At 51.2% G+C, this 25,790-nt stretch overlaps 1 protein-coding gene across 1 annotated transcript in view; it reads right to left on the reverse strand.

Moving 5' to 3' along the window:
• Positions 1 to 25,790, reverse strand: part of LCAT (lecithin-cholesterol acyltransferase) — a 171,127-nt gene that overhangs the window by 46,824 nt on the left and 98,513 nt on the right. The window contains exons 3-5 of the mRNA XM_073659884.1: positions 23,283 to 23,398; positions 23,095 to 23,190; positions 22,006 to 22,230 (exon numbers count right to left, since the gene is read on the reverse strand). Of these exons, the coding sequence (XP_073515985.1) occupies positions 22,006 to 22,230; positions 23,095 to 23,190; positions 23,283 to 23,398 (437 nt within the window). The remainder of the gene's footprint in view (positions 1 to 22,005; positions 22,231 to 23,094; positions 23,191 to 23,282; positions 23,399 to 25,790) is intronic.

Here is a 25,790-nt window from a genome sequence, read left to right on the forward strand (position 1 = left end):
CTCTCCACAGTACTGCACCCCCATAAATTTCTTCCTCATCTCTGTCTACCACCTACCTGTCCTCTCCACAGTGCTGCACTGCCCTACATCTCCTCCTCATCTCTGTCTACCACCTACCCATCCTCTCCACAGTGCTGCACCCCCCTACATCTCCTCCTCATTTTTGTCTACCATCTACTCATCCTCCCCACAGTGCTGCACCGCCCTACATCTCTTCCTCATCTGTCTACCACCTACCCATCCTCTCCACAGTGCTGCACCACCCTACATCTCCTCCTTATCTGTGTACTACCCTTCCTGTCCTCTCCACAGTGCTGCACCACCCTACATCTCCTCCTCATCTGTCTACCACCTACCCGTCCTCTCCACAGTGCTGCACCATCCTATATCTCCTCATCTGTCTACCACCCTATGCGTCCTCTCCACAGAGCTGCACCGTCCTACATCTCCTCCTCATCTCTGTCTACCACCTACTCATCCTCTCTACAGTGCTGCCCCGCCCTACATCTCCTCCTCATCTGGCTACCACCTACCCATCCTCTCCACAGTGCTGCACCACCCTACATCTCTTCCTCATCTGGCTACCACCCTACCCATCCGCTCCACAGTGCTGCACCACCCTACTTCTCCTCCTTATCTGTGTACTACCCTCCCTGTCCTCTCCACAGTGCTGCACCACCCTACATCTCCTTATCATCTGTCCACCACCTACCCATCCTCTCCACAGTGCTGCATTGCCCTACATCTCCTCCTCATCTGTCTACCCGTCCTCTCCACAATGCTGAACCATCCTACATCTCCTCCTCATTTATGTCTACTACCTACCCATCGTCTCCACAGTGCTGCAGTCCCTTACATCTCCTCCTCATCTCTGTCTACCACTTACCTGTCCTCTCCACAGTGCTGCACCGCCCTACATCTCCTCCTCATCTGTCTACCACATATCCGTCCCCTCCACAGTGCTGCACCGCCCTACATCTCCTCCTCATCTGTCTACCACTCTACCCATCCTCTCCACAGTGCTGCACCGTAATAAATCTCCTCCTCATCTGTGTCTACCACCTACCCACCTTCTCCACAGTGCTGCACTGCCCTATATCTCCTCCTCACCTGTCTTTCATCCCACCTGTCCTCTCCACAGTGCTGCACCACCCTACAATTCCTCTTCATCTCTGTCTACCACCTACCCGTCCTCTCCACAGTGCTGCACCCCCGTAAATTTCTTCCTCATCTCAGTGTACCACCCTACCCTTCCTCTCCACAGTGCTGCACCCCCGTAAATTTCTTCCTCATCGCTGTCTACCACCTACCTGTCCTCTCCACAGTGCTGCACTGCCCTACATCTCCTCCTCATCTCTGTCTACCACCTACCCGTCCTCTCCACAGTGCTGCACCCCCCTACATCTCCTCCTCATCTTTGTCTACTACCTACCCATCCGCTCCACAGTGCTGCACCACCCTACATCTTCTTATCATCTGTCCACCACCTACCCATCGCTTCCACAGTGCTGCATTGCCCTTCATCTCCTCCTCATCTCTGTTTTTTACCCTACCAGTCCTCTCCACAGTGCTGCACTGCCCTACATCTCCTCCTCATCTCTGTCTACCACCTACCCGTCCTCTCCACAGTGCTGCACCGCCCTACATCTCCTCCTCATCTCTGTCTACCACCTACCCATCCTCTCCACAGTGCTGCACCCCCTACATCTCCTCCTCATCTTTGTCTACCACCTACTCATCCTCTCCACAGTGCTGCACACCCCTACATCTCCTCCTCATCTTTGTCTACCACCTACTCATCCTCCCCACAGTGCCACACAATTCTCTACGGATTTTTGCTACAACTCCTACTGCTACTTGCAAGAATTTCTACTACCGCCTGCCGTTTCTTGCTCGTGCTCCGCCGGCCACTGGATTCCAGCAGTACTACGCCAGTAATGTAAGAGGATACTCAAGCCATCATCATGGATGCTGCCGAGGGAGGAAAATTGGAGGTTCATGTAAATAAGGTGAACTGTTTTATAACCAACTTCTATGCAGATATGCAAATACTAAAAACAAAATACACGGCATTTGAAACTCAGACATCTCATAACGTTCAAATTTCTAGACAAGCTACAGAAAATCTACAGAATATTGTGCGAGATCTAAGCAATACGGTTGCACTGCAGTCTGTGCAGATCCTTCATTTACAAAATCCACATATTGCTCCGGCCCCTCCACCCACCCTTCCACTGACACCTTTTAGGTTTGGTGGAGACCATGACATATTTCGTGGATTTATCAACCAGAGCAGATTGTACTTTGGTGCACACCCTGCTCACTTCCATACTGACAGATGTAAAGTATTTTGTATCATCATGCTACTGCCACATAAAGCTTCGGCTTGGGCCAGCCCCCTCATTGAAACCCAAGATGATCGACTTAATGATCTGGAGGCTTTCCAGCAGCCATGGGCCAAGTGTTTGATGACCCTAATCGCTGTCCAGCAGCTTCAGCTACAATGATGGGGCTACGTCAGGGTAAACGCTCTGTTGCGGAGTACGTCACAGTATTCAGATGATGGGTGATTGATACTGAATGGAATAATGCTGCAAAATTATATTTTTTTAAGAACGGACTCTCCAGCGCACTCAAGGATGAACTAGCCCGGGCCGATGCTCCCACAAATTTTGATGACTTCATTCACCATTGTATTCGTATAGACAACCGATTATCAGAGGGAAGATTGGAAAAGTGGAATTCAAACTGGTCCCGCAACGCTAATCGTTATCCACCTGCTTCAACCACCGGTCCCAGAGACTTTGAGATAAAGAGTCCTCATATATCTGAAGCTGAATCCACGCAGGTCGACAGCCGGTTAATATGTGAAAGCGCAGAGAGAAAAGAACGGAGACTTTGGGGAAATCAGTGTTTTCATTGTGGCAAGTCTGACCACTTTCTCATCAATTGTCCTTCGCGACTACGTAAAACAGTGGCAGTGGATCTCAACTGTTCCAACGAAGAATCAGTCTTGTCTGAACCAGCGCCTCCAGTGAATGCCGTCATCCATTCAATTTCTTCTATTGCACCCAACATTAAAAAAGAAAACAATCACTCTTGTTGCTTCATTTCTGTCAAGTTTGAAGTTGCTTTTCAATGGATTTCCACATCTGCTATGGTTGATTCAGGAGCAAGCGGATATTTTATGGAGATCTCTTTCGCAAAGGAATATGGGGTAAAAATTCAAAGCAGACTTTCATCTATTATCATGGAAACTGTTGATGGATCTCCACTAAATTCGGGACCAGTGAATCAAGAGACTGAACCCGTAGAGATAGTTATGGAACCTAATCACCGTGAGGTCTTATCCTTACTAATCTCATCTCCACATTTTCCAATAATACTGGGGTTGCCATGGCTACAGACTCAAAATCCCACAATCAATCGGGAAACCAAAGAAGTGTCTTTTCCATCTACTGTACACTCCCCACAGGCTTCATCAAATGAAGAGGTTATAGAAGATCCTGAACAATCTTCTAAATTACCATCTATATATAGGGAATTTGCTGATGTAAATGACAAGAAAAATGCCAACAAACACCCTCATCGGCCGTATGATTGTCCAATTGATCTATTGCCTGGAGCGCAATATCCTGTGGAAGCATTTACCCACTGGCAGAGCAGGAATTACCATATTTTTTGGACTATAAGACGCACCGGACAATAAGACACACCTAGGTTTTAGAGGAGGAAAATAGAAAAAAAAAATAAGCAAAAAATGTGGTCACGATGCACTGTTAAGGGGGAGGGGGTCTGCAGCTGACACTGGTATAGGGGTAATGTCCCCCAATTCTGTTAATATCCCCCATCCTGGTATGTATTCCCCCCCTTCCTATTATATGTGACCCTAATCCCCATCCTGGCATGCATGGCACCCCAATCCCCCATCCTGGCATGCATGGCATCCCAATCCCCCATCCTGGTATGCATGGCACCCCTTATCCTTATCCTGGTATGCAAGGCCCTCCTCATCCCCATCCTAGTATGCCTGGCACCCCTCATCCCCATCCTGGTATGCCTGGCACCCCAATCCCCCATCCTGGTATGCCTGGCACCCCTCATCCCCAGTCTGGTATGCATGACACCCCTCATTCCCCATCCTGGTATGCCTGGCACCCCTCATTCCCCATCCTGGTATGCCTGGCACCCCCCCCCCCATCCTGGTATGTATGGCACTCCTGATCCCCATCCTGGTATGAATGGCACCCCTGATCTCCATCCTGATATGCATGGCACCCCTCCATCCTGGTATACATGGCACTTCTCCATCCTGGTATGAATGGCACCCCTGATCTCTATCCTGGTATTTATGGCACCTCTCATTCTTATCTTGGTATGCATGGCACCCCTCATCCCCATCCTGGTATGTATGGCACCCCTCATCCTTATCCTGTATGCAAGGCACCCCTCATTCTTATCCTGGTAAGCATGGGACCCCTCATCCCCTTCCTGGTATGTATGGCACCCCTCATCCTTATCCTGGTATGCATGGCACCATCATCCTTTTCTTGATATGCATGGCACCCCTCATCCTTATCCTGGTATGCATTGCCCCCCTCATCCCCATCCTGGTATGTATTTCACCCCTCATCCTTATCCTGGTGTGCATGGCACAGCAATCCCCATCCTGGTATGCATGGCACACCTCATCCCTATCCTGGTATGCATGGCACTCCTCATCCCTATCCTGGTATGCATGGCACCCCTCATCCCTATCCTGGCATGCATGGCCCACTCATCCCCATCCTGGTATGCATGGCCCCCTCATACCCAATCCTGGTATGCATGGCACCCCTCATCCCAATCCTGGTATGCATGGCCCCCTCATCCTTATTCTGGTATGAATGGCCCCTCATCCTTATCCTGGTATGCATGGCCCCCTCATCCTTTTCATGGTATGTATGGCCCCCTCATCCTTATCCTGGTATGCATGGCACACCTCATCCCTATCCTGGTATGCATGGCACCCCTCATCCCTATCCTGGTATGCATGGCACCCCTCATCCCTATCCTGGTATGCATGGCCCCCTCATCCCCATCCTGGTATGCATGGCCCCCTCATACTCAATTCAGGTATGCATGGCACCCCTCATCCCAATCCTGGTATGCATGGCCCCCTCATCCTTATTCTGGTATGAATGCCCCCCTCATCCTTATCCTGGTATGCATGGCCCCCTCATCCTTATCATGGTATGTATGGCCCCCTCATCTTTATCCTGGTGTGCATGGTCCCCTCATCCTTATCCCGATATGTATGGCCCCTCATCCTTATCCTGGTATGCATGGCCCTCTCATCCTTATCCTGGTATGTATACCCCCCTCATCCTTATCCTGGTATGCATGCCCCCCTCATCTTTATCCTGGTATGTATGGTCCCCTCATCCTTATCCTGGTATGCATGCCCCCCTCATCTTTATCCTGGTATGTATGGTCCCCTCATCCTTATCCTGGTATGCATGCCCCCCCATCCTTATCCTGGTATGTATGTCCCCTCAGACCTTATCCTGGTATGTATGGCCCCCTCATCCTTATCCTGGTATGCATGGCCCCCATCTCTATCCTGGTCTGTATTGCCCCCTCAGACCTTATCCTGGTATGTATGGTCCCCTCATCCTTATCCTGGTATACATGGACCCCTCATCCTTATCCTGGTATGCATGCCCCCCATCCTTATCCTGGTATGTATGGCCCCCTCAGACCTTATCCTGGTATGTATGGCCCCCTCATCCTTATCCTGGTATGCATGGCCCCCCCATCCTTATCCTGGCATGCATGGCCCTCTCATCCTTATCCTGGTATATATGCCCCTGTAACATTCCTGGCAGCGTGCTTGCATGGTGCACCACCTCCCACCATGCTAGACCGCAATCTTACCTGACAGTCCAGGCTGCACACTTTGTTTCTGTATCTGCTGTGTCCATGTCTCTTGTCTGACTGCTTAGGGCGTCGGCACGGCTTCTGCCTGTTTCTTATAGTTACTGTGTGCACAGTCCTAATGTGTCCCCAGCCTATTGCTGTGAGTCACTGGATACTTAAACCCCCTCCACCCAGTAGGAGGTGCCTGAGCAACACTTTCACTCAGTTTGTTCTTTGCAACTGAATTGCCAGGTCCTGTCCTGTATCTAGTCGGTTCTGCCACCCTGGGGGCTGAGTACCCGGGCCTGTTACCTGTATTTGTGCTGGTCTGTTTCCTCCACCCTGGGGGCTGAGTTCCCGGGCTCGTTTCTGTATCTTGTTTCTGTTTCGGTTCCTGTCTGAACAGTGTCCTAGCCCGTTTCTTGTTTGTTTCTATGTTTGTGTCTTCCCTTTTCCTGCAGTGTCTGAACCTGTACCTAGGTCCAATTTGTTGTCTCTGTACTTCTGTTTGTGAGTTTGGTGTCCACTCGCTACTTCATTGTAAGTACCTTGTGTGTATCTGGTTCTGCTCGTTCTGTTTCCAAGCCTCCGTGTTTACCTTCTGTGTTCTAGCTATCTTCCTATGTTTTCTAGTCTGTTCCATGTGAACAGAGCCCTGTCCTGTCTACCTGTGGCTCCGCTCTGCTCTGTTTGTTTATCGCACCTGCGGTTCCGCTCCGCTCTGCTTGTCCACCGCATCTGCGGTTTTGCTCCGCTTTACTTGTTCACCGCACCTGCGGGTTTTGCTCTGCTTTGCTTGTTCACCGCATCTGCGGGTTTTGCTCTGCCTTGCTTGTTCACCGCATCTGCGTGTTTTGCTCTGCTTTGCTTGTTTACCGCATCTGCGGGTTTTGCTCTGCTTTGCTTGTTCACCGCATCTGCGGGTTTTGCTCTGCTCCGCTTGTTCACCGCATCTGCGGGTTTTGCTTTGCTCTGCTTGTTCACCGCATCTGCGGGTTTTGTTCTGCTCTGCTTGTTCACCACATAAGCGAGTTTTGCTCTGCTTTGCTTGTTCACCGCATCTGCGGTTCCGCTCCGCTCTGATTGTCCACCGCATCTGCGATTTTGCTCTGCTCTGCTTGTCCACCGCATCTGTGGGTTTTGCTCTGGTTTGCTTGTTCACCGCATCTGCGGTTTCTGCTCTGCTTTGCTTGTTCACTGCATATGCGGTTTTGCTTTGCTCTGCTTGTTTACCGCATCTTCGGGTTTTGCTCCACCCTGCTTGTTCACCGTACCTGCGGTTCTGCTCTCCTAGTCCACCGCACCCGCGGCTCTGTTCCTGTATGTCAGTCTCAACTGGTCCCTATCCAGCCAGCATTCATACCTGCCAGTATCTGCCTGTTGGCATACCAGCCGTGCCTGCCTGTACCTGCCTGTCTGCATGCCAGCCGTACCTGCCAGTGTCCACCTGTCTGCATAACAGCCGTGCCTCCCAATATCTACCTGTCTGCATACCAGCCGTGCCTGCCAGTGCCCGCCTGTATATATGCCAGTCTAACCTGAATGTTCCAGCATTCCCCAGTGTGGGTCAACAGCTGTGACCGAGGTCTGACCTGGAGTAGCACCTGGACCCTCTGCTCGGTTCCTCCCTGGTTCACGGAGTCGACTGAGCCGCCATGCGACCTTGGTCGGATCGGGTTGATACTTAGTTACGCCCCTCCAGGCACTCCTCGATTCATGGTACAGTGGGATCACTAATCACGCTCACGCCAGTCAGTCCGGGCCCGAGCGTAACAGTTTGCTCAGGCCATGGTTCCCGTTGAGCCCCACGGCCCTTCGCTCTCAGAGACATTTGAATCCTTGTCTGGCGAATACATGCACCAAGGAAAAATTTTTTTGCAAGCTGAGGCCTAGGCGATTTACACACCAGCCCAAATGGATCTATCAGCACTTGTTCCTGCGGATCCACCACGGTACTATGGGGATCCAAAACAAAGCCATGCATTTGTGGAGCAACGCATGCTGCATTTCAAATTCTATGCTCACTATTTTCCTACCGATCGGGTTAAAGTAGCATTCATGATGTCCTACCTAGCGGGTGATGCCTTGAAATGGATCACCCCCTATGGGAAGCATGGGATCCTATCGTCTTTGACCTGCAGGCCTTCCTGGTGGCCTTTCTAATGGTCTTCGATGACCCTAACCTTGAGGCTTCTGCTAAAGCTTCCCTTCCCAATATCCTGGAGCTGCCCCTATGGGTGGTGTGTGTAGGTAGCCTACCAGTCCTCCAGCCCGAAGAGACTGCTGCCCACCCAGAATCCACACAGGATGACTATGCTCCACAGAATACTTCTCTTCCCAACCTCAAGAGGCAGTCCAGACGTGCAAGGCGTAGAGGTAAACAGTCACGCCAGGTTCTGTCCTCCCAAAGACCTCCTGTTCCCCAGCCTGTAGAGGCAGCTCTCCGCACAGAATCCATGAAGGATGACTATGTTTGTCAGTCAAAGCAGAGGCCAGAACTCAGTCACAATATCAGATTGCGGTTCCGCTGCGGTTGTTTTGGACCCCCTGACGGTCTTTGTCCAGTGAAGGTTGGAGAATCCCAAGACATTAGGCCTGTAGGAGAGGCTGCCTTTGGCGTTAGTGTTTCCTCTCCGCAGATGACCATGACTGTTTCCGTGGCAAGTGAAGGCCTCGGATTAACCGGAAGTTTCGGGCTTAAAGCCTTGAAAAATCGGTGTCTGATTCCTGTCCGACAACTCCAGAAGCCAGTTTGGGCATTGTCAGCAGAAGGACAAGCCCTACTCAGAAACAGTCAAAATATGTCTGTACAAATTAAGCTCCAGATTGGAGCATTACACATGAAGAAGTTCACATTCCAGGTGCTGTCTGGTTTACCCACAGGTCATCCAGAGCCTAGAGATCTAGTGCCTGCTCAGGTCTGGAGATCCTGCATGGTGTTTCCTGGGGGACTGCTGAGGTACAAGGGGTGTCCAGTCCCCATATCTTCAGGACAGTCAGCAGTGTCTTCTTCTTCTTCACCAGATCTGCTAGTCGCTGACTCACTGTGCGCTGAAGTCTCCGAAGGAAGGGAAGCGGAGGCAATGTCCCCACACAGTCTCGACGATTGTACCAATGATCTGATTTCAGGTACCGCCCCGCCTCGCAGACGTGTCATCTCTGTAACCAGACTGAGGTTGGTCCCAAAGCAAGGATCTTCCATCCCTGATAAATCTGGCAATAAGTCTATTAAGGCGGTGGCTTCCTCCAAGTCTCTGCACCCCTCCAACCTGGCGGAGACCCTCATGTTGTCTCTTGAATCCTCTGGGGTGCTACTTGATAACAAATGGAGAGAGACTTTTCTACACCCTGTACCTGATACTTCACCCACTTCTTCCAGTAAGTTTGGCAAAGTGCACGTCAAGGCGGTGGGTTCCCCCGAGTCTCTGCACCCCTCCAACCTGGCGGGGGACCTCCTGTTGTCTCCTGAATCCTCCGGGGTGCTACCTGATAACAAATGGAGAGAGACTTTTCTACACCCTGTACCTGATACTTCACCCATTTCTTCCAGAAAGCTTGGCAAAGTGTACGTCAAGACGGTGGTTCCCCCCGAGTTTCAGCACCCCTCCAACCCGGTGGAGGATCTCCAGTTGTCCCGTGAATCCTTTCGGGTGCTACCCGATATTAATAAGTGGAGAGAGACTTTCCTGTGTCCTGTTCCTGGTACCTCACCCACTTCATCTGTTGCTGAGGAAGGCTCGATGGGAGGAAGCATCCTAGTTACCAAGATGATGAGACCAGCTTCGTTCCCTCTAGTGGACAGAGGAGGAAATCTTCTTGAGGAGAAGGATCGGCCTCTAAATTTTCTGCAGAAAATCCTTGCTGGCTGGAGGAAGAGGGGGCGTAAAGGGGGGGGGGTACTGTAACATTCCTGGCAGAGTGCTTGCATGGTGCACCACCTCCCACCATGCAAGACCGCAATCTTACCTGTCAGTCCAGGCTGCACACTTTGTTTCTGTATCTGCTGTGTCCATGTCTCTTGTCTGACTGCTTAGGGCGTCGGCACGGCTTCTGCCTGTTTCTTATAGTTACTGTGTGCACAGTCCTAATGTGTCCCCAGCCTATTGCTGTGAGTCACTGGATACTTAAACCTCCTCCACCCAGTAGGAGGTGCCTGAGCAACAATTTCACTCAGTTTGTTCTTTGCAACTGAATTGCCAGGTCCTGTCCTGTATCTAGTCTGTTCTGCCACCCTGGGGGCTGAGTACCCAGGCCTGTTACCTGTATTTGTGCTGGTCTGTTTCCTCCACCCTGGGGGCTGAGTTCCCAGGCTCGTTTCTGTATCTTGTTTCTGTTTCGGTTCCTGTCTGAACAGTGTCCTAGCCCGTTTCTTGTTTGTTTCTATGTTTGTGTCTTCCCTTTTCCTGCAGTGTCTGAACCTGTACCTAGCTCCAATTCGTTGTCACTGTACTTCTGTTTGTGAGTTTGGTGTCCACTCGCTACTTCATTGTAAGTACATTGTGTGTATCTGGTTCTGCTCGTTCTGTTTCCAAGCCTCCGTGTTTACCTTCTGTGTTCTAGCTATCTTCCTATGTTTTCTAGTCTGTTCCATGTGAACAGAGCCCTGTCCTGTCTACCTGTGGCTCCGCTCTGCTCTGTTTGTTTATCGCACCTGCGGTTCCGCTCCGCTCTGCTTGTCCACCGCATCTGCGGTTTTGCTCCGCTTTACTTGTTCACCGCACCTGCGGGTTTTGCTCTGCTTTGCTTGTTCACCGCATCTGCGGGTTTTGCTCTGCCTTGCTTGTTCACCGCATCTGCCTGTTTTGCTCTGCTTTGCTTGTTTACCGCATCTGCGGGTTTTGCTCTGCTTTGCTTGTTCACCGCATCTGCGGGTTTTGCTCTGCTCCGCTTGTTCACCGCATCTGCGGGTTTTGCTTTGCTCTGCTTGTTCACCGCATCTGCGGGTTTTGTTCTGCTCTGCTTGTTCACCACATAAGCGAGTTTTGCTCTGCTTTGCTTGTTCACCGCATCTGCGGTTCCGCTCCGCTCTGATTGTCCACCGCATCTGCGATTTTGCTCTGCTCTGCTTGTCCACCGCATCTGTGGGTTTTGCTCTGGTTTGCTTGTTCACCGCATCTGCGGTTTCTGCTCTGCTTTGCTTGTTCACTGCATATGCGGTTTTGCTTTGCTCTGCTTGTTTACTGCATCTTCGGGTTTTGCTCCACCCTGCTTGTTCACCGTACCTGCGGTTCTGCTCTCCTAGTCCACCGCACCCGCGGCTCTGTTCCTGTATGTCAGTCTCAACTGGTCCCTATCCAGCCAGCATTCATACCTGCCAGTATCTGCCTGTTGGCATACCAGCCGTGCCTGCCTGTACCTGCCTGTCTGCATGCCAGCCGTACCTGCCAGTGTCCACCTGTCTGCATAACAGCCGTGCCTCCCAATATCTACCTGTCTGCATACCAGCCGTGCCTGCCAGTGCCCGCCTGTATATATGCCAGTCTAACCTGAATGTTCCAGCATTCCCCAGTGTGGGTCAACAGCTGTGACCGAGGTCTGACCTGGAGTAGCACCTGGACCCTCTGCTCGGTTCCTCCCTGGTTCACGGAGTCGACTGAGCCGCCATGCGACCTTGGTCGGATCGGGTTGATACTTAGTTACGCCCCTCCAGGCACTCCTCGGTTCATGGTACAGTGGGATCACTAATCACGCTCACGCCAGTCAGTCCGGGCCCGAGCGTAACAGTTTGCTCAGGCCATGGTTCCCGTTGAGCCCCACGGCCCTTCGCTCTCAGAGACATTTGAATCCTTGTCTGGCGAATACATGCACCAAGGAAAAATTTTTTTGCAAGCTGAGGCCTAGGCGATTTACACACCAGCCCAAATGGATCTATCAGCACTTGTTCCTGCGGATCCACCACGGTACTATGGGGATCCAAAACAAAGCCATGCATTTGTGGAGCAACGCATGCTGCATTTCAAATTCTATGCTCACTATTTTCCTACCGATCGGGTTAAAGTAGCATTCATGATGTCCTACCTAGCGGGTGATGCCTTGAAATGGATCACCCCCTATGGGAAGCATGGGATCCTATCGTCTTTGACCTGCAGGCCTTCCTGGTGGCCTTTCTAATGGTCTTCGATGACCCTAACCTTGAGGCTTCTGCTAAAGCTTCCCTTCCCAATATCCTGGAGCTGCCCCTATGGGTGGTGTGTGTAGGTAGCCTACCAGTCCTCCAGCCCGAAGAGACTGCTGCCCACCCAGAATCCACACAGGATGACTATGCTCCACAGAATACTTCTCTTCCCAACCTCAAGAGGCAGTCCAGACGTGCAAGGCGTAGAGGTAAACAGTCACGCCAGGTTCTGTCCTCCCAAAGACCTCCTGTTCCCCAGCCTGTAGAGGCAGCTCTCCGCACAGAATCCATGAAGGATGACTATGTTTGTCAGTCAAAGCAGAGGCCAGAACTCAGTCACAATATCAGATTGCGGTTCCGCTGCGGTTGTTTTGGACCCCCTGACGGTCTTTGTCCAGTGAAGGTTGGAGAATCCCAAGACATTAGGCCTGTAGGAGAGGCTGCCTTTGGCGTTAGTGTTTCCTCTCCGCAGATGACCATGACTGTTTCCGTGGCAAGTGAAGGCCTCGGATTAACCGGAAGTTTCGGGCTTAAAGCCTTGAAAAATCGGTGTCTGATTCCTGTCCGACAACTCCAGAAGCCAGTTTGGGCATTGTCAGCAGAAGGACAAGCCCTACTCAGAAACAGTCAAAATATGTCTGTACAAATTAAGCTCCAGATTGGAGCATTACACATGAAGAAGTTCACATTCCAGGTGCTGTCTGGTTTACCCACAGGTCATCCAGAGCCTAGAGATCTAGTGCCTGCTCAGGTCTGGAGATCCTGCATGGTGTTTCCTGGGGGACTGCTGAGGTACAAGGGGTGTCCAGTCCCCATATCTTCAGGACAGTCAGCAGTGTCTTCTTCTTCTTCACCAGATCTGCTAGTCGCTGACTCACTGTGCGCTGAAGTCTCCGAAGGAAGGGAAGCGGAGGCAATGTCCCCACACAGTCTCGACGATTGTACCAATGATCTGATTTCAGGTACCGCCCCGCCTCGCAGACGTGTCATCTCTGTAACCAGACTGAGGTTGGTCCCAAAGCAAGGATCTTCCATCCCTGATAAATCTGGCAATAAGTCTATTAAGGCGGTGGCTTCCTCCAAGTCTCTGCACCCCTCCAACCTGGCGGAGACCCTCATGTTGTCTCTTGAATCCTCTGGGGTGCTACCTGATAACAAATGGAGAGAGACTTTTCTACACCCTGTACCTGATACTTCACCCACTTCTTCCAGTAAGTTTGGCAAAGTGCACGTCAAGGCGGTGGGTTCCCCCGAGTCTCTGCACCCCTCCAACCTGGCGGGGGACCTCCTGTTGTCTCCTGAATCCTCCGGGGTGCTACCTGATAACAAATGGAGAGAGACTTTTCTACACCCTGTACCTGATACTTCACCCATTTCTTCCAGAAAGCTTGGCAAAGTGTACGTCAAGACGGTGGTTCCCCCCGAGTTTCAGCACCCCTCCAACCCGGTGGAGGATCTCCAGTTGTCCCGTGAATCCTTTCGGGTGCTACCCGATATTAATAAGTGGAGAGAGACTTTCCTGTGTCCTGTTCCTGGTACCTCACCCACTTCATCTGTTGCTGAGGAAGGCTCGATGGGAGGAAGCATCCTAGTTACCAAGATGATGAGACCAGCTTCGTTCCCTCTAGTGGACAGAGGAGGAAATCTTATTGAGGAGAAGGATCGGCCTCTAAATTTTCTGCAGAAAATCCTTGCTGGCTGGAGGAAGAGGGGGCGTAAAGGGGGGGGGGGGTACTGTAACATTCCTGGCAGAGTGCTTGCATGGTGCACCACCTCCCACCATGCAAGACCGCAATCTTACCTGTCAGTCCAGGCTGCACACTTTGTTTCTGTATCTGCTGTGTCCATGTCTCTTGTCTGACTGCTTAGGGCGTCGGCACGGCTTCTGCCTGTTTCTTATAGTTACTGTGTGCACAGTCCTAATGTGTCCCCAGCCTATTGCTGTGAGTCACTGGATACTTAAACCTCCTCCACCCAGTAGGAGGTGCCTGAGCAACAATTTCACTCAGTTTGTTCTTTGCAACTGAATTGCCAGGTCCTGTCCTGTATCTAGTCTGTTCTGCCACCCTGGGGGCTGAGTACCCGGGCCTGTTACCTGTATTTGTGCTGGTCTGTTTCCTCCACCCTGGGGGCTGAGTTCCCAGGCTCGTTTCTGTATCTTGTTTCTGTTTCGGTTCCTGTCTGAACAGTGTCCTAGCCCGTTTCTTGTTTGTTTCTATGTTTGTGTCTTCCCTTTTCCTGCAGTGTCTGAACCTGTACCTAGCTCCAATTCGTTGTCACTGTACTTCTGTTTGTGAGTTTGGTGTCCACTCGCTACTTCATTGTAAGTACATTGTGTGTATCTGGTTCTGCTCGTCCTGTTTCCAAGCCTCCGTGTTTACCTTCTGTGTTCTAACTATCTTCCTATGTTTTCTAGTCTGTTCCATGTGAACAGAGCCCTGTCCTGCCTACCTGCAGTTCCGCTCTGCTCTGTTCATTTACCGCACCTGCGGTTCCGCTTTGCTCTGCTTGTGCACCGCATCTGCGGTTTTGCTCCGCTTTACTTGTTCACCGCATCTGCGGGTTTTGCTGTGCTTTGCTTGTTCACCGCATCTGCGGGTTTTGCTCTGCTTTGCTTGTTTACCGCATCTGCGGGTTTTGCTGTTTTGCTCTGCTTTGCTTGTTCACCACATCTGCGGGTTTTGCTCTGCTCCACTTGTTCACTGCATCTGCGGTTTTACTTTGCTCCGCTTGTTCACCGCATCTGCGGGTTTTGTTCTGCTCTGCTTGCTCACCGCATCTGCGAGTTTTGCTCCGCTCTGCTTGCTTACCGCATCTGCGGTTCCGCTCCGCTCTGCTTGTCCACCGCATCTGCGGGTTTGCTCCGCTCTGCTTGTTTACCGCATCTGCGGGATTTGCTCTACTTTGCTTGTTCACCGCATCTGCGGGTTTTGCTCTGCTTTGCTTGTTCACCGCATCTGCGGTTTTGCTTTGCTCCGCTTGTTTACCGCATCTGCGGGTTTTGCTCCACCCTGCTTGTTCACCGTACCTGTGGTTCTGCTCTCCTAGCCCACCGCACCCGCGGCTCTGTTCCTGTATGTCAGTCTGAACTGGTCCCTAGCCAGCCAGCATTCATACCTGCCAGTATCTGCCTGTTGGCATACCAGCCGTGCCTGCCTGTACCTGCCTGTCTGCATGCCAGCCTTACCTGTCAGTGTCCACCTGTCTGCATACCAGCTGTGCCTGCCAATATCTACCTGTCTGCATACCAGCCGTGCCTGCCAGTGCCCGCCTGTATATATGCCAGTCTAACCTGCCTGTTCCTGCATTCCCCGGTGTGGGTCAACAGCTGTGACCGAGGTCTGAACTGGAGTAGTACCTGGTCCCTCTGCTCTGGTTCCTCCCTGAGCCGCCGTGCGACCTTGGTCGGGCCGGGTTGATACTTAGTTACACCCTCCAGGCACTCCTCAGTTCATGGTCCAGAGGGATCACTAATCATGCTCACGCCAGTCAGTCCGGGCGTCAGCGTAACAGCCCCCCTCATTCTTTTCCTGGTATGCATGGGCCCCTCATCCTTATCCTGGTATGTATTGTCCCCTCATCCTTATCCTGGTATGCATGGCCCCCCATCCTTATCCTGGTATGCATGGCCCCCCATCCTTATACTGGTATGTATAGCCCCCCTCAGACCTTATCCTGGTATGCATGGCCCCCTCATCCTTATCCTGGTATGCATGGCCCCCCATCCTTATCCTGGTATGCATGGCCCCCCATCTCTATTCTGGTATGTATTGCCCCCTCAGACCTTATCCTGGTATGCATGGTCCCCTCATCCTTATCCCGGTATGCATGGACCCTTCATCCTTATCCTGGTATGCATGGCCCCCCCATCCTTATCCTGGTATGTATGGCCCCCTCAGACCTTATCCTGGTATGTGTGGCCCCTCATCCTTATCCTGGTATGCATGGCCCCCCCATCTTTATCCTGGTATGCATGGCCCCCCATCTCTATCCTGGCATGTATTGCTCCCTCAAACCTTATCCTGGTATGTATGGCCCCCTCATCCTAATCCTGGTATGCATGCCCCCCCATCCTTATCCTGGTATGCATGGCCCCCCTAATCTCCATCAGGCTCCGCATAAAAAAATAAATAAACACTCATACTCACCTTCCTTCTCTCTCCTCCAGCGCTGCGTCCTGTCTGCCCACACTGATCTCGCCATGTGAGCAGTGCATGGCGTCACTGCCATGCATGGCTCACAAGGTGAGATCAGCTGCTGTGTGCGTGGGGAGCACTGAATATTCATGCTCCATAATAACCGGCACACAGCGTGTCCGCAGCGCGGCTCCTGCTGCTGCCGGGCGATCACGTGTGCCCACTATTAAAGGGCATGAATATTAACCCCTCTTCACTGCCATGGGCGTGGAGAGGGGTGAATATTCATGCCCTTTAACAGCAGGCACACGCAATCACTCGGCAGCAGCAGCCGCGGGAAATTTTGGCCACGCCCCTGGCCACACCCCAATCCACGCCCATTTACCATTATCTGTTCCCCCCGCAGGCAAGCACGCTCGGCATTTATGTTAGTGCGACACGCGCAGCCGCGGCGGCTCAAACATAGATGCCGAGCATGCCGAAAATACTCTGCGGACACTCGAGTGTACTTGCTGAAAGGGTTAACAATACACGCTCGCTCATCACTACGCTGCGGTTTTGGAGCATTTTCTCCTCGGCTTCTTCTGAAAAAAAAACGCATGGAGAAAAAAACGCAGCTGCATCTTTAAGCGCAGAATCAAAGCTTTTCTGTACTATTAAAAAGCGTTAAAATCTCGGCTTCATCTCTGCCCCAAAATCACATCAAATAAGCGGGAAAACGCATTAAAAGAAACGCAGCGAACACCAATAATCAGAAGAGATTGTTACTGCGTCGTGAGGTGCGAACACCGCAGAAAAAAGCAGCAAAAAGAACGCAGCATTTACGCTACGTGTGAACACGGCCTCAGCGTTACAGTTTTATTACATTTTTTATGGGTTTCATATAGAAGAAATATAAATTACGCCATTTTTTTTACGCCATTTACCGATCCCCGTAAATAATCTGATTGCTGTGTTGTGCGGGTCGTTACATGTCCATGTTATTTGCTGATTTGTGATGTTCATTATTTTTTACAAAACTCAATAAAAATGACAATATTTATTTCATTATCAAGAGTTTTTCTTATTTTTTTAGCAATTTTATAGGATGAAAAAAATCTCTCATTCTGCTGTGTACAATGTATGTAGAAAAATACATTCACTATACACAGCCGTGTATTTCTATCCTAGGCAGAGCCTGCAATACAGAAGAAGTAGACCGAACTCTAACTGTCATCTCAATACAGCTGGTGGCTCAGCAGGTTACGTGTCTGTGTCAGTAATGTTTTGAGGTTGTGGGTTGAAAACCAGGGACTCTCAGAAAAAAAAAAATAATTGCTCATAAATTCACTACTTTTATTTATAGGACCAAAAAAATAATTTTCTTCTGCTCAGTATACAGGCGCCATAGAAATGCATTGCTATATACAATGTATTTCTATGGAGATGTATGAGCTGCTTCTGGAGTCAGTGACTGCATTGTAGAGTCAAGATAACTAAATCCTCCTTTGTTCACAATTGAGAGCTGTAGCTCAGGGGTTAGAGCTGTTGCTCAGGGGTTAGAGCTGTTGCTCAGGGGTTAGAGCTGTTGCTCAAGGGTTAGAGCTGTTGCTCAGGGGTTAGAGCTGTTGCTCAGGGGTTAGAGCTGTTGCTCAGGGGTTAGAGCTGTTGCTCAGGGGTTAGAGCTGTTGCTCAGGGGTTAGAGCTGTTGCTCAGGGGTTAGAGCTGTTGCTCAGGGGTTAGAGCTGTTGCTCAGGGGTTAGAGCTGTTGCTCAGGGGTTAGAGCTGTTGCTCAGGGGTTAGAGTTGTAGCTCAGGGGTTAGAGCTGCAGCCTCTGGACAGTTCCCAGTTTGAGTCTGGGACAGATGCGGTCACAGGAGAAAGAAGAGGTGAGTAATATAATTTAATTTATTCACTGACCAGTGAGCATTCCTACCCTAACCCCGATATCAGACAGATGAGTATAAATAGAAGCTGGGAGAACAACTGAGCTGTGACAGGGACAGTCCCGCAGAATATGAGACGGTTGGGAGCTATGGGAAAAGCAGGAGATAAGATGAGTTCACACAGTAGCCGTCAGACTAGAAGAAGTCATGTCCCACCACCAGGTGTACAAACATAAACCTTCTCCTTCTTCACAGGAGCCAAGGGTTTATTCGTCCATCTTCTTCACCAGCAGGTACGCCTCGAGAGACCTTGCGCTGACTACAGAGAATTGAATATAATGACTGTATGAATCGTTCCCCGCGGCCTCTGATCCCTAAGTTGCTGGACAGAGTTCATCATGGAAAGTTGTTCACGAGCAGATGTTGGAGGGGCATACAACGTGTTGGAGGGGCATACAACGTGTTGGAGGGGCATACAACGTGTTGGAGGGGCATACAACGTGTTAGAGGGGCATACAACGTGTTAGAGGGGCATACAACGTGTTGGAGGGGCATACAACGTGCTGGAGGGGCATACAACGTGCTGGAGGGGCATACAACGTGCTGGAGGGGCATACAACGTGCTAGAGGGGCATACAACGTGTTAGAGGGGCATACAACGTGTTGGAGGGGCATACAACGTGCTGGAGGGGCATAAAACGCGTTAGAGCAGGCATGGAGAATGTTGTGGACACCGAGGAAAAAAATCCTTCCCAACCCCAGGTGAGAGCACAATGCACTGCAGAACGCAGCAGACCCCCATGATCAAGGCGCGGGGGGCAGCACAGGTGCAGAGTATGGATGGAAACAGCCTCTCACGGACCTCCCAGCTGATGGAATGGGCTGTGTATTATACATGCACACGGATGGGGCTTGCACAGGACGCCAGTCACACAGATAGGTGTGATGCACTGTGTCTGGCTATTGATGACGCCCATACTATGTAAGTAAGTGCACCCCACAAGACAGACGCTCCAGTACACCCAACCAACACTAAAGGGCCTGTCCGCATCCTGCAAAATGGAAAAGTATGCAATAAAAAGATGAAAAATAGTGCATAAGGTCTTATACATTATTTTTCATCTTTTTATTGCACATTTTTGTGATTTTTTTTTTAAATCTTGGTCCTTTTCTGTGAACCGGTTTTAATTTTAGTGTTAGGACTCGCAAGTATGAGAACCCTTGACGCAGGTTGCGAGCTTACGTGTTTTGGCCAAAATATCGACCAATACCTCAGTGGAGGATAGTGTCAGCGGGAGGTTAGAGCCAGGAAGAAATCCTCTAGAACCGAACATCATTATGCCGATGGTACGAGCCTCTGCCTAAGTGTGCCGAAGAACTGCACAAAGAACAGTTGTTGGGCTCCCTGAATCGTCACATGAGTTTAAGGTCCCCATATCGTCATACTACTTGTGACCTGAAGAGGGGTAAGCAGCAAACCCCTGATGAGTCTGGAGGAGGAGGAGGACAGAGGAGTCTGGAGGAGAGTAGAGAAGTCTGTAGGACGAGGGGGAGGACAGATGAGTCTGGAGGAGGGGGAGGACAGGTGAGTCTGCAGGGGGAAACGGTCAGAGGAGTCTGGAGAAGGAAAATAGAGGAGTCTGGAGGAGGAGGAGGACAGGTGAGTCTGGAGAAGGAAAATACAGGAATATGGGGGAGGCAGAGGACAGAGGAGTCTGGAGGAGGAGGAGGACAGGTGAGTCTGGAGGAGGAATATAGAGGAATCTGGAGGAGAGGGAGGACAGAGGAGCCTGGAGGAGGGGGAAGACAGAGGAGTCTGGAGGAGGAGAGAAGAGGAGTCTATAGGAGGAGGAGGACAGAGGAGTCTGGAAGAGGGGGAGGACAGAGGAGTCTGGAGGAGGAGAGTAGTGGGGTCTGTAGGAGGATGACAGAGGAGTCTGGAGGAGGAGGGTAGAGGAGTCTACAGGAAGAATAGGACAGAGGAGTCTGGAGGAGGAGGAGGCCTGAGTAGTCAGGAGTAGGAAGGGGATACAGGACTCTAGGAGGAGGAGGAAAAAAGAGCGGTCTGGAGGAAGAGAAGGACAGAGGAGTCTGGAGGAGGAAAATAGAGGAGTTTGGAGGCGGAGGAGGACAGGTGAGTCTGGAAGAGGAAAATAGAGGAGTCTGGAGGTGGGGGAGGACAGAGGAGTCTTGAGGAGGAGGACAGGTGAGTCTGGAGGAAGAAAATAGAGGAATCTGGAAGAGGGGGAGGACAGAGGAGTCTGGAGGAGGAGAGTAGAGGAGTCTATAGGAGGAGGAGGACAGAGGAGTCTGGAGGAGGAGAGTAGAGGGGTCTGTAGGAGGAGGACAGAGGAGTCTGGAGGAGGAGGAGGTCTGAGTAGTCAGGAGTAGGAGGGGGATACAGGACTCTAGGAGGAGGAAAAAAGAGCGGTCTGGAGGAGGAGGGAGAACGGAGGAGTCTGGAGGAGGAGAAAAAAAAGAGGTGTCTGAAGGAAGAGGGGGACAGTGGAGTCTGGAGGAAGAGGACGGCAGATGCGTCTGCAAGAGGAAGAGGACAGATGAGTCTGGAAGAGGAGGTCAAAAGAGTGGAGGAGTCTGGAGGACAAAGAGGACATCTGGAAGATGTGTAGAACAGAGAAGTCTGGAGTAGGAGGAACACAGATGAGTCTGGAGGAAAAGGAGTAGAATAGAAGTGTCAGGCAGAGGATAGACGAGTCTAGAGGGGTCTTGAGAAAGCTGCACGGGTGTGAAGTGGCCATAGACTCATTGTCTTCACTTGCTATCCCGTACCATCTTAATTACTTTGCATGAAGAAAAAAAATGAGTGGATTCCACCTTGGTGAGTGCTGTGGATTTCACCTTGATGAGTGCGGTGGATTTCACCTAGGTGTGTGTGGTGGTTTCCACCTTGGTGAGTGCGGTGGATTCCACCTTGGTGCATGCGGTAGATTCCACCTTGATGACTGTGGTGGATTCCATCTTGGTGAGTGCGTCGGATTCCACCTTGGTGCGTGCGGTGGATTCTACCTTTTGTGAGCGCGGTGGATTCCACCTTGGTGAGTGCTGTGGATTTCACCTTGATGAGTGCGGTGGATTTCACCTAGTTGTGTGTGGTGGTTTCCACCTTGGTGAGTGCAGTGGATTCCACCTTGGTGAGTGCGGTGGATTCCACCTTGGTGCGTGCGGTAGATTCCACCTTGGTGCGTGCGGTAGATTCCACCTTGATGACTGCGGTGGATTCCACCTTTGTGATTGCGTTGGATTCCACCTTGGTGCGTGTGGTGGTTTCTACCTTGGTGAGTGCGGTGGATTCTACCTTGGTGAGTGCGGTGGATTCCACCTTGGTGAGTGTGGTGGATTTCACCTTGGTGAGTGCGGTGGATTTCACCTAGGAGTGTGTGGTGGTTTCCATATTGGTGAGTGCGGTGTATTCTACCTTGATGACGGCGGTGGATTCCACCTTGGTTAGTGCGTTGGATTCCACCTTGGTGCGTGCAGTGGATTCTACCTTGGTGAGTGCGGTGGATTCCACCTTGGTGAGTGTGGTGGATTTCACCTTGGTGCGTGCGGTGGATTCCACCACGGCTTAGCTGGGTGATCCTGTATATGGGGCAGTCAGGAGAGATGATGAAATAAATGTTCATCTAACAGCTAAGTATAGTGTGTGGACGCATTCATCCTCAGATCCCATCCGCGGTGTGCCCAACAGACAAGGTGACGCCGGCATAGCTGCCCATGACAATGACCCGTGCCGGGCTGCATGGATCAGATGCTGTGGTGGGCGCTGGGTGGACGCTCCTGCTCTACTAATAACTTCTAACGCCTCCATCGCTCCCCCACGCGGATCTTCAGAGAGCTGCTCTCAGATGGGATATGGCCACATGCAAGACACATGGAAATCATGGAAGAGGAACCTCACACCTCCAAGAAAGCACAGCATCCGGCTACGGCCGTGTCCTGGCACGGTGCCCCTTACAGATGGTCCACTCACCTGACATGAGAACGAGTAGGGGCTTCACTGCCCCCCCCCACGGAGCCCCCAAAGATATGAAACCCTTGATATATTTCTTCTTCCACTCCGCCGGCTGATGGTGAAGGAAGTAGAGCAGGTAGAGATTACCGAGGCTGTGACCGATCAGGAACACAGGCCGCTCGTACTGCAACGACATCTCCTCAATCAGACGCTGCAGTTTATCAAAATATTCCTTCTGTCCATCTGTGAAAGTCAAAGAGAAGAATTATAGAAAGTGAAGAAATCATCAAGATGAAGTCACTATATCAGTGATGTCATCACCAGGGGGCGGGCCTGGGTTATAAGGGGTGTGGTCACATGTCATTAAATCAGTGATGTCATCACCAGGGGGTGGGGCTGGAGTATAAGGGGTGTGGTCTCATGTCTGGTTACATGTCACTATATCAGTGATGTCATCACCGGGGGCGGGGCTGACAACCTCTCACACATGTATACAGGCAGGTTGTCAGCAGTGATAGATGAGGGGCCAGTGCTGGAGTGTAAGGGGTGTGGTCTCGTGTCTGGTCATATGTCACCATATCAGTGATGTCATCACCGGGGGGCGGTGCTGGAGTATAAGGGGTGTGGTCATATGTCACCATATCAGTGATGTCATCATTAGGGGGAGATGGAGTATAAGGAGTGTAGTCTCATGTCTGGTCACATGTCGCCATATCAGTGATGTCATCACGGGGGGGCGGTGCTGTAGTATAAGGGGTGTGGTCTCATGTCTGGTCACATGTCACTATATCAGTGATGTCATCACTAGGGGTGGGGCTGGAGTATAAGGGGTGTAGTCTCATGTCTGGTCACATGTCGCCATATCAGTGATGTCATCACCAGGGGGTGGGGCTGGAGTATAAGCAGTGTGGTCTCATGTCTGGTCACATGTCACTATATCAGTGATGTCATCATTAGGGGCGGGGCTGACAACCTCACACAGGATACACAGGCTCTTAGGACAGTGGCTGCAGGGACAGTGGCCACAGAGGTCTGCCTGGTGAGGAGACCTCGAGGGCCCCATACAAGGTGTTACCGGCTGGCACAGCCTGGACATCATGTACTCACTGGGAGCGATCCTCCAGTCGTAGGGGGCGGCCCGGACGGTCTCATCTCTCACATAGCCATTGTTCACCAGGTTTTGTACGAGAGTGTGAAAATAACCTGAGCGAAGAGTAACAGAATATGAAGCAGGATCAGCTGCAGATTTCCTCACAACATCCCGCGATCATGTCGGACTCCTGGACGCCTCTTACCCGCTAACTTGCTTTTATCCAGATATTCTACAGAAAACGTCTTCCCAAATCCAGGAACCCGAATGTCAACCCCGGGGGCGTTGGATGCCATTCTAGTGGTCTTGTTGTACACAACTCTGTTAAAGACATAGCACAAATATTGGTTTGATGTCAATGACTGGCAGCATTACAAGGAGCGGACAGTGTTCAAAAGAGGTGCCCCTTAGTGCTCAGAAGGGAGTCCTCATCATCATCCTGCAGAAATCACTGGATGAGCTGCTGTGGTCAACACCATCACTATCCTGCAGAAATCACTGGATGAGCTGCTGTGGTCAGCACCACCACCATCATCCTGCAGAAATGACTGGATGAGCTGCTGTGGTCAGCACCATCATCATCCTGCAGAAATCACTGGATGAGCTGCTGTGGTCAGCACCATCATCATCCTGCAGAAATCACTGGATGAGTTGCTGTGGTCAGCACCATCATCATCGTGCAGAAATCACTGGATGAGCTGCTGTGGTCAGCACCATCACTATCCTGCAGAAATCACTGGATGAGCTGCTGTGGTCAGCATCACCATCATCCTGCAGAAATCACTGGATGAGCTGCTGTGGTCAGCACCATCACTATCCTGCAGAAATCACTGGATAAGCTGCTGTGGTCAGCATCACCATCATCCTGCAGAAATCACTGGATGAGCTGCTGTGGTCAGCACCACCATCATCCTGCAGAAATCACTGTATGAGCAGCTGTGGTCAGCACCATCATCACCCTGCAGAAATCACTGGATCAGCTGCTGTGGTCAGCACCACCATCATCCTGCAGAAATCACTGTATGAGCAGCTGTGGTCAGCACCATCATCATCCTGCAGAAATCACTGGATGAGCTGCTGTGGTCAGCACCATCACTATCCTGCAGAAATGACTGGATGAGCTGCTGTGGTCAGCACCACCATCATCCTGCAGAAATCACTGGATGAGCTGCTGTGGTCAGCACCATCATCATCCTGCAGAAATCACTGGATGAGCTGCTGGGGTCAGCACCACCATCATCCAGCAGAAATCACTGGATGAGCTGCTGTGGTCAGCACCATCACTATCCTGCAGAAATCACTGGATGAGCTGCTGTGGTCAGCACCACCATCATCCTGCAGAAATCACTGGATGAGCTGCTGTGGTCAGCACTATCACTATCCTGCAGAAATCACTGGATGAGCTGCTGTGGTCAGCACCACCATCATCCTGCAGAAATCACTGGATGAGCTGCTGTGGTCAGCACCATCACTATCCTGCAGAAATCACTGGATGAACTGCTGTGGTCAGCACCACCATCATCCTGCAGAAATCACTGGATGAGCTGCTGTGGTCAGCACCATCACCATCCTGCAGAAATCACTGGATGAGCTGCTGTGGTCAGCACCATCACTATCCTGCAGAAATCACTGGATGAGCTGCTGTGGTCAGCACCATCACCATCCTGCAGAAATCACTGGATGAGCTGCTGTGGTCAGCACCATCCTCATCCTGCAGAAATCACTGGATGAGCTGCTGTGGTGAGTACCACCATCATCCTGCAGAAATCACTGGATGAGCTGCTGTGGTCAGCACCATCACCATCCTGCAGAAATCACTGGATGAGCTGCTGTGGTCAGCACCATCACTATCCTGCAGAAATCACTGGATGAGCTGCTGTGGTCAGCATCACCATCATCCTGCAGAAATCACTGGATGAGCTGCTGTGGTCAGCACCACCATCATCCTGCAGAAATCACTGTATGAGCAGCTGTGGTCAGCACCATCATCATCCTGCAGAAATCACTGGATGAGCTGCTGTGGTCAGCACCATCATCACCCTGCAGAAATCACTGGATGAGCTGCTGTGGTCAGCACCACCATCATCCTGCAGAAATCACTGGATGAGCTGCTGTGGTCAGCATCACCATCATCCTGCAGAAATCACTGGATGAGCTGCTGTGGTCAGCACCATCATCATCATCCTGCAGAAATCACTGGATGAGCTGCTGTGGTCAGCACCATCATCATCATCCTGCAGAAATCACTGGATGAGCTGCTGTGGTCAGCACCACCATCATCCTGCAGAAATCACTGGATGAGCTGCTGTGGTCAGCATCACCATCATCCTGCAGAAATCACTGGATGAACTGCTGTGGTCAGCACCATCATCACCCTGCAGAAATCACTGGATGAGCTGCTGTGGTCAGCACCACCATCATCCTGCAGAAATCACTGGATGAGCTGCTGTGGTCAGCATCACCATCATCCTGCAGAAATCACTGTATGAGCAGCTGTGGTCAGCACCTTCATCATCCTGCAGAAATCACTGTATGAGCAGCTGTGGTCAGCACCATCATCACCCTGCAGAAATCACTGGATGAGCTGCTGTGGTCAGCACCACCATCATCCTGCAGAAATCACTGGATGAGCTGCTGTGGTCAGCATCATCATCATCCTGCAGAAATCACTGGATGAGCAGCTGTGGTCAGCACCATCATCCTGCAGAAATCA

Source organism: Phyllobates terribilis, unplaced genomic scaffold, assembly GCF_046119375.1.
Source record: "Phyllobates terribilis strain yellow unplaced genomic scaffold, ASM4611937v1 Scaffold_14__1_contigs__length_39327217, whole genome shotgun sequence".
NCBI classification, from domain to species: Eukaryota; Metazoa; Chordata; class Amphibia; order Anura; family Dendrobatidae; genus Phyllobates; species Phyllobates terribilis.